The sequence below is a fragment of the Tamandua tetradactyla genome, chromosome 25, assembly GCF_023851605.1.
Source record: "Tamandua tetradactyla isolate mTamTet1 chromosome 25, mTamTet1.pri, whole genome shotgun sequence".
Taxonomy (NCBI): Eukaryota; Metazoa; Chordata; class Mammalia; order Pilosa; family Myrmecophagidae; genus Tamandua; species Tamandua tetradactyla.
The window spans coordinates 38,462,348-38,471,988 of NC_135351.1; the positions used below are offsets into that span (position 1 = coordinate 38,462,348).

General features: G+C 40.9%; 1 protein-coding gene and 1 long non-coding RNA gene across 2 annotated transcripts in view; one reads left to right on the plus strand and one right to left on the minus strand.

The window, feature by feature from the left end:
* Positions 1-7,892, plus strand: part of ARFGEF3 (ARFGEF family member 3) — a 159,160-nt gene extending 151,268 nt beyond the window's left edge. Inside the window, exon 34 of the mRNA XM_077143279.1 lies at positions 1,256-7,892. Within this exon, the coding sequence (XP_076999394.1) occupies positions 1,256-1,447 (192 nt within the window). The 3' untranslated portion in view covers positions 1,448-7,892. The remainder of the gene's footprint in view (positions 1-1,255) is intronic.
* On the minus strand, positions 25-1,401 carry LOC143668724 (uncharacterized). The gene is made up of 3 exons (XR_013168537.1): positions 1,279-1,401; positions 237-299; positions 25-144 (listed from the first exon to the last, which is right to left on the minus strand). It is a non-coding gene; the product is annotated as an uncharacterized LOC143668724 (long non-coding RNA).
* Positions 7,893-9,641: the final 1,749 nt, after the last annotated feature.

Genomic DNA, 9,641 nt, shown 5'->3' on the forward strand with positions numbered 1-9,641 from the left:
CTGCGGGCGCCCTGCAGCCTGCGGGCCAGCCACCCCAGGCGCGGGGGACCCCGCTGCAGCCCGGGGAGGCGGAACTGTGCTCTCGGTCCCTCTAAGGAACTGCCGTTGTGGTTTTGTGACACGAATTGAGACGTAGGACCCCACCTGTATAAATAAGACCAGATATAAATAAGGCCAGAGCCTTATTTATAGCCTGTATATATAAATAAGCCTGTATAAATAAGGCCAGAGCTTACCAGTTGATGGGCTTTTAACTGGATTTGAGTCCCGAGTTTGTCGTTTGAAGCTAGGAAGAAATGCTGTAGGTAGGAATCCCAAAGAAGGCAGAAAGGCAAAGTGAGTCGGATGGAGTGGTTAGGCCAATGACTTGTTTTCATCTCATGTTTTCCTACTGCATCCTCCTGCGCACAACCCCCCGCCCCCCATTCTTCAAAGGGTGTCATGTGCCTGTTCTTTCTTACATTTAAAGTTTTTCTTTCTACAGTTCAAAAAGTGGGTTGAATTCGAGAAGAAAACAATGTTGGTGCTGTTAAGTTCAGTTTGAGGAGAGGAGGTGGGAAGAGAAAGAAAAGAGGGATCCAAAGACGTGGAAAGCCCTTTCAAAATAAATTGAATATTTATGTTAAAGCAGAAGTTGTCAGGTGATCTTGACCCTATACAGGATTATGTTCTTAGCATGAACACAAACATGGAATTAACAGGAGTCTTAATAAAGATGCCGTGTTGTCCTCTGAAGGATCTTGAACTTAGATAAACTTCTTAATTCGAGATCCACAAAAACTATCTGAGCACTGATCTTTTGAGAGTATCCCATTAAACTGAGAAATATGCTTATTTAACAGAGAACCTTCTTTGCAAATCCTGTATGTGAATTGCTTTTTCACATCTTGGGGCTTTGCTTCTGATTTTTAAAGTTTAGCCTACACTAAGGCAGCCTATTACAAGATATGTAGGCATTAGGAAGACTGCAGGTTTAAATTGTCCTATATGACCTGTGGAAAGCTCAGAATGAGAAGATGAGAGAGAAGTGGTTTTTTTTTAAAGGAATCAGTAACATTTCAGCAGGCTGTGAAATCTGAAAATAAGGAGTTCCTAATGTTATAAGTGATCGTGTGAATTTAAAACGACAGGTTATCACAGGCATATCTGAATTAGTGAGGATCCAGTTAGGAGGCGGCAGGGCTTAGCCCCGCTCAGGGCGCGGGTGGCCCCACGGGAGAATGGCGCTCAGGCTCCCAACCCCTGTCTCTCTCAGGCGTGGAGCAACATGGTGCTAACCGTCCTGACGCAGGTCCAGAGCCTTCCCGACCAGACCTTCACGGCGCTGCAGCCGGCCGTGTTCCCCTGCCTCAGCCAGCTGACCTGCCACGTCACCGACATCCGCGTCCGCCAGGCGGTGAGGGAGTGGCTGGGCCGGGTGGGCCGCGTCTATGACATCATCGTGTAGGGACTGACACCCCCTTCCCCCCCCCCCAACTGGATAACAAGGGTCCCAGTGCCCTCCCCCCCGTCCCCACCAGTCCCACTCAGCTAGCGTCTCGGAGAGCACAGCCCCTCAGTGCGAAATGCATTTCCAACCCCTTCCTCACCAGCCGCATCCGGGCCATACTGGACGCTGGTGGTATGAGATTATGAACAGTCTTCAGATTTTGCACAGCACTTCAGACGTGTGTCCATCCCTTGGCCCCTCTTTCTAACTCTTGAAGTTTATTTCCCAGTGCTTTTGCTTGCCGTGTTGTCCTCACATGGGCCAGTTTGAAGGAGCGCTCCTTGGAGACGCTGCATTGGCCCATTTGAGTTCATCGTTTTAAAAATAAATGCAGTTTGCTTTGGAAACACCTGCTGGTAAGTCAAGCTGATGTATAGCCACTCAGACATCCAGTACCAGACATTATTAATTAATCGGGAGGAAGATTTCGATTAGGATTATAGGTTTGGTGGGGAAGGAAGCTGCTGCAACAATATATCCTTGAGTGTAATAGTGCAGAAAGGACTGGCTTCTGCTGCAAAATATTCCAGAACATTTCAGAATTGCTCCTAGGTTGTGAAACTTTTCAGGTTGGTATTCACCAGCTTCCCTGTGTAAGGTACCGTGTGCCTTTATTTCCCTATTTCTGGAGGATGAGCACTCTTCCCTGGCAGGATTTTAAGTTGTGGCGTGGCAGCTTTGATGCACAGTACCCCGTGATAGTGGCTGCTACTGGGATTGCCAAGAAATGTAAGACTGGCCAGCCCACAGCCTGTCCCTTTAACCTTTGCTTCTGCTCCCAAGGAAAGGAAAGAAAAAATGGTGCCTTAGTCCCTTGTGGCACAGATGTTTCTATGCCCCGTAGTTATCTGAACACAAGGTACATTTGGGTGTTAAGAAAGCAAAACATTTATACAACTCACGCTCACTTAGAATGCATCAAACATTCTTAGAGGAAAGGAACTCAGAGTCCCCCATCCAGTAAGCAGACTTCTCAGGGAAGGGCCAGGAAATATTGATTAGGGAGGCGGCTGGAAAGAGTGGGGAAGAAGATGATGGTGAAATCATTTTACATCTTGATTTAAGAAACTGGACAATTTAATTCTAAAATATAAAAAAACAATTATATGAAATTATAATGTCAGTTATACATGCCTAGTCTCAGAAGAAAATAAAACTAAAGGAGAAGAGGATAGAGAATGAAATAAAGAGTTTTTTTTTATTTAAGATCTTTCTTTTATCCTATGTTTTATTTAAGATCTTTCTTTTATCCTATGTTAGTCAGACCAATATTTTAAGTGCGTATAAGGCTGTTAAAATATTTATTTTCCTAAGTATTACTAGAAAATGAATCCAGAACTTCTATCTTATTATTTACAGTATATTTTAGATTTTTTAAACTCTAATAATAATGACTGAATTTCCTGAATCATGCCCACTTATATGCATTCTAGATAGTAGAATTGTTTGCTAAAATATGCATTATGATTTCCTCTGGACTCCAAAAAGTCTTCATAATTTAATACATAATACTTTAAAAATAAAACATCAACTCTGCAGTATTAAATTAAGGATTTAGCTGATTGAGCATTATTCAGTGCTGGAATTTGTAAAACTTGTCTTTCTTGAGGAACAGTAACTATCTGCAAGGGTAAAAGAAAGGCAAGTTTCTCCAGTTCATTGGGGCATTGCTACTATCTAGCAATCACAGAATCTAGAAATTTGCCCAATTCCACAAAGCTTTCTCTTTGCCTTCAGTTCTTACTTATTAGAAAATAATTGAACATTAGAAATAGGTTGTCAACTCTCTGGTCTTAGCAGACAAGAAATTGTTAGGATGGCAATGAGCTGTTTTTTAGACTTTTGAGTTGTCATACTTTGTAAATGAAATTAGAAATCAGGTAGATACATTTTTTAAACAGAAACAGTACCATGTTGTTTTAAACGTGACTTTTTGCATCCTTTCTGTGGTTTATTCTTCTTTGTAAGCTTGTGAAGATGCCAGTTTACTGAAAAACAAACTTCAGTACGAATTGAGTACTTAAAAATGAGTATAAAGTGAATGTTTATAAAGTTTACAAATTCAAAGGAAACCACTCTCAATTTTTAAATGTCATGTTCCAGAAGTGTATTAGTTAGTTGTTTAGAAATCAGAATTCAGTCTCCCACAGATCTAAGGCTAGTTCTTAAAAATAATTTACCCCTTAGTGTCCAAACACTGCTCCAGTACTTGCCGCATTCAGGTGCCCCAACAATAAAAAGATGAGAAAGTTGATATAGCTCCTTTCCATCAATTTTGTGAGCAGTGTTTTGGTTTCCTTCTGGCCTCTTTTCTGCAGTGCACCCCAGAGGCCCCCAGCAGCCCTTAAGCCTCACCTCCATTCCCAACAGGTGCCAGACTCCACATACCCTCCCACCCCACCCACTTTCGTTTTCAAGCAAAAAGTCAGTCAAGTCACAGTTAACACTTTCTTGAGGTATTTGTGGTTTTCAGAAAGGACATTGATTAATGCAAAGACTAGGACTTCTGACTCCAGTGGGTGAAGAGCCCTCTCGGTGGGAGGAGAAGAAAGGAGGCACCCTGAGCCCCTGCTGGCCACGTGGCCCTTCCCTTCCTGCCTCTCCCATCCCTTCCTGCACTTCCTCCCACACTCTCTGAGCGCGTCCACCCCTCTCTCCTCAGTCATCCTGTGCAACCAGTCAGACCAAGGTCAGAGTCACCTTTTGTAGGTGAAAAGTGTCTCTATATGTTTACAGATATCGGCAGAGCACGTTTTGCACATTTTTAGTTGTCTCTATCTACTGCCAAAAGTGTGCTCCTGGAAGGATGAGCTTGACTCTCTTTGGCTTACATATTGATAAATCGTGCATCATGAAACAAGCCACTGGAAAGCATGAGGTGTGAGGGGGCCACGCCTCTCTCTGCTGTTCAGGGGGCCACAGCTTTCCTGATGGGAGCAGCAAGTGTAGAGAAGCTCTCTCCTGGCTCCTGCACCTCCTGCTCAGCTTTTTAAATAAGTCCAGGCCTCCCCTTCACACCATCTAAAAATCCCATCCTTTAAAGCTTCTTTCTCAGTCTTCTCTGTTTCTGCAAAACTAGGGCACCAGGCACATTTTTTAGACTATTTAGTAACTGATAAGGACCAAGGCAGATGCTAACACACATAGGTAGCCCAGATAAAATATTTTAAATTGCAGATGACAAAAAATGTTAATATAATTCACGAGTAGCTTTAAATGGAAACTTCTAGGTACAATGATAACTAGGCCTTTGTTGTTTTAAGGAAAAGGCTTATACAGAGGCAATTTAAAAAGTCAAATAGCCTTGAATGGTGAGAAAGTAATGTAATGCAATTATATGATACATATTTGCCTTCTCCAAATACATCTCATTACTGCTCATAGAGGAACGTGCTCTTCTTCAGAAAGGAAGAGCCATCCGTGTCAGTTCCGTGAAAGGAAACAGAAACAAGACCTTTGGAGCAGGAGGTTACAGCAAGAAGGAGGTGACATTCACTGGGAACAGCTGTGCATGTGAACTTTTACCTGATTATCACTTTTAATTCTCACAATAACCTCATGAGACAGGTGTTGTCTTCTTTATTTTTTCAGGTGAAGACACAGACCCGGAGAGGTTAGTTAACTCTAGACTGTCAGTTTCTAAAGAAGTGTTCCTGAATCCAAAGGCTCTCTCCATGCTGCAGGTCCCCAGACTAAACACTCAGGTGGGAGAGAGAGGGAGAAAGGAATCACACAGTGGAAATGAGTTGAGAATATTTGATTCAGGGGTCAAGTTTGTGATTTTGGGGGGATTTTTAGAATAGCGTCAGAAAAAGAAAAAAATGATGTTTATAAACAGAAAGATCTTATATAACATAATATTCTAAGTGTTTGAAAGTCAAGGAGACCAAAAACTAAACTTTAATCTTAAAGCACCTGCCTTAAGTTTTAATTCAGTATTAATTTAGAAAACTAATCAAATGATGTAGACATGATGGACTAAGGCTACTCATAGTCAGCAGTTATGCAGGAAAAAAACATGGCAGTCTTCCCCTGGAATGCCATGCGTGATTTATAACCCTTGTCAAGTACCATTGCATACTCAGAATAAAGTGCCCTGTGGCCAACAGTGCCTCTCTACCTGCTTGCCTGGAAGTACATGATACTAAATTTGTAGGTGTTCATCAAAGTTTGGGAATATGCAAAAGAAACGCTATTTTCCAAAATGCACATGGTTGAACTTCCCAGGTTCCGAGGGCACCGGGTCAGTATTTCCCAGTACACCAAAGGTGCTTTCCTAGCTTCACAGACAAAGAAACAGGCAGGAGAATACCCCCTATCGCAGCAAGTGGCAGAATTTACGCCTGCTTGGCGAGCACTCAAGTGATGCCTGCGAGGCTTAGCGGCCTGAGAAAAGCAAGAGGGCAGTTTTAAACACTCCTTTTTGGAAATATAAACTTGTCATTGGGCGAGATTGATGAAATGAGTAAAGACTCATTCACTAAGGGAGCAATCTAGAAAACATCATTTTGGAGCTCCCTTTCCTCTGGCTGTATGGCATGGAAGTAACAAATAACTTGAGTTTTCGGATTAGAACACTTCAGATTTCCAAAATCTATTTCAGGGAAGATAGACCAAAAAACAAAAACCCTCGGTTGAAAACAATACTGAGTCTCCTGATAAATGGTGGCATCACTTATTAATTGGGGGATGGGGGGGACTCACTAGCACCATACACGTCCTTTTCCTATGGCTTTGGGTAATAAGGCAAGAGGGTTCTTGGACAAGAGACTGGTGATAAAACACAGTCACCTGCTGGGCTCTCGTCCATTTTTGGTCCTTCCATCCTTGTCAACCACCAGGAGTAGTTGATAGTGTCCATCCCGAAGGCTTAACTAGTGGTTTTCCTTTAATCTGGTGGTTCTCAAACTTTACCATACATCAGAATCACGTGGAGTTCTTGCTGGACTTCATCTCGCTGGGCCCATGCTCACAGTTTCTGATTCAGTAGAGCTGGCAATCTGCATTTCTAACAGGTTCCCAGGTGAGGGCCACACTTTGAGAACCACTGCCTGGGATTGAGAACCCCTGCTTGGAAAATTTCCAACTGAAATCAGCCTGACTTATCAAGCACTAGAGAAAAACTGAACTGAACCCTGGGCGGGCTACTTGGGACTCGGTTCCCTACAGCATTTCCTGCTCCATTCTCCCAGTTTCCAGGTTAATTAAACCAACGACTGGGTTTTGTAAGAAAAAAAGACAATGAATGTATATGTTCTATGGAACAGTGAAATAAGTGTAAGCTTCTCGTCTTTGTATTTGGAAACACTGATTCTATATACAATCATTTGTATCGTGTTGACCCTTGGACTTGTCCTGAAGATGATTTCTAAATTTCAGTGTGTAGTGTTCAGGTTTCTTCTGTCCATGCGGTTTTCGCGAGCTGTCTCCATCACACAGCCGAGCTTCCTGGCTCTCAGAGACTTCGTGTACTCACTTGCCAGTTGCTTTGCATCTCTCACTGGTTACCAAAATATTAGTACATTGAGATGATATGACACAACTTGATGTGAATTTGTCTTTCCCTTAACTGTGTAGTGTAAATTAATAATTTAATTTATTGTATATCTGTAAGGAGTCTACCAAATGGCTTCACAGAAATGTGGAAACTGAACCTACTCCTTTCGCAGTCAGCGTGCTTGCTTTAAGAACTTTTCAGTAAATACGTTGTGTTTGTGCACGTATCTGTTCACAGGAGACCACATTCATTATCTTATCTTCCAAGTGAGGGGGAAAATGTCAAAGTACATCAGTGTACTTTGGGACTACAATAAAGTCATGTTGATTCAATTAGCTATGGAGCCTTAGTTTATCTCCTAACTTTTTATACTATTAGTTATCTTGGGAAATCCTTTTAATATTTAAAAAGAAAAAAAAAGCCATAGAGGTCGTAATGATAAATAGTGATTTGTATTATTTAAGAGAAAATAATGATTTATAATAACTTAAATATGCTTAAGTCCCCTAATTACTTAAATAATGATTTTTATTATTTAAGAGGGAAAAATAATTACATTAAACTCATTACAAATTTACAGACTATATTAATTAAACATAATTCTTACCAATTTGATAAGGTGTCTCTGAGGATTTCTGCATACTAAATACCCTGGGCATTATTTAAATTACTTTAGGCCATTGTGCAAAGAGAAAGTAGTAACTACATTTACTAGAGTTAGTGGGATCAGAGAGCCTACTGCACTGTCAGTAGTATCAGCGATTCAAATCCTTGCCTCTGTTGATGGAAGCAGTTGGAGAGTTTTTATTTCACTTTTGTTTCCCACAATCATGGTGCGAAAATTATGTATGTATTTAGTTCTTTTATAATAATTGATTTAAAGTTACATTTAAAAATCAACATTGAGGGCGGGCCGCGGTGGCTCAGCGGGCAAAGTGCTTGCCTGCTATGCCGGAGGACCTCGGTTCGATTCCCGGCCCCAGCCCATGTAACAAAAAACCGAAAAACAAAATACAATAAAACAAGAAAATGTTTAAAGATGTTTCCCTTTCTTCCTTCCTTCCTTCCTTCTCTCTGTCTTTCCTTAAAAAAAAAAAAAAAAAAAAAAAAAAAAAAAAAAAAAAAAATATCAACATTGAGGGCGGTGCGACAGTGGCTCAGTGGCAGAGTTGTTGCCTGCCATGCCGGAGACCTGGGTTCGATCCCCAGTGCCTGCCCATGCAAAAAAAAAAAAAAATCAGTATCGAGGATTAATTTATTTTCAATTCATTTGACTAGCCAGTGCCAAAACGGAGAGGGAGGAATCTAAAAGCCAGTCTTTTGAACTAAATGGCAAAAATCATGTTTTCTCGGAAATTTAGGGTGGTCAAGCCCCTGGCATTCCTAATCAGCTGTGGTCTTCTGTGGCTCCCTCATGGCTATTTGTGGGCTCCTGGGCCTCCCTCCCTCTGCAGCTGTCCTCTGGTTGCTTCTGGTCAGAAGTGGTTCTCGCTCATAAAAAGTGGTTTCCCACAAGATGAGCAAAACTGGACAAACGAAAGTTCCTTTCACTTCCGGTACTTTGGTTCCACTTTAGTTGAAACCTTGGGGTAGAATATCCAGCTTCAGCCTGACGGGCAGAGGCAGTGCCTAGTGGAAAAGGTCATTTGGTTTCTTCCTTTGTGTTGGGGGAGGGGCTGAGAATAGAAGATTTATTGCCCGAATCATGCCAAAAGACTACTGTTCAAGATGACCTATTCCTGCTTTTCTAAGAGGAATAAACTTAAATTACATGCTAAGCAGCTCTCTACCACCATCTCCCACTTTAGATGAAGGTAAAGCACCCTTTTATCCTTTCTTGTATTAAACCAAAGAATCAACTTCTTTTTATTGAAAATTATGAATAAAGGAAGCTCAGCGCGGCCATATAATTTGAGGCTCTGTCCCCCTTACGATGAAATGCAGAGGTCATCCCTGCAGTCAGTTGGCCAGGAGCCTGATGCATTCCTTGACTCCACAGTCCCTGTCGAGGAAGTACATTTTTGTTTTGCATTCATATTTAGTCAACTTGATCACATTTACTTAAAAAAAAAAAAGCTGAAAATTATTTCCTTTATATGTTGCTGTAACTGTTTGATTTGGTGTCATCTGTTCATTCATTAACAGAACCCTGCAAGTAAGCTCGTAAATGTTAAACTTTGTGTACATTTTATCTGAGGTGAAATGAAAATTCTAAAGAGAAAATATTTTAAAAGATATTGTATTTATGTTGCCTGTGTTGTAGAATAAAGATTCAAATGCATTAAAAGATCTGATATGTGAAACGATTTTTCAATAAATAAAATACTTTATGTACTTATCCTGTAGTCACAGAATTCTGCTGAAAGAGCTAAGTCCCTTCCCACAACACTTCAGAACTCTGGACACAAAAAGGCCCCCTTCCTATCCTGTAACATGGATGAAATCACCACTGATGATTTGGTATATGCCAAGAAAGAAATTTGGAGAAATATACATATTCTATTGTTTACTTTTAAAAGAAAAAGCCTTATTCTACAATATTGTTTTCATTTCTTCTTCATAAGAATAGATATCAAATTCCTATTAGTAGATATTGATGTAGTCATTTGAAAAATTAGAATGTTTCCTTTTTTGTCCATAAAATGTCTTTTAATC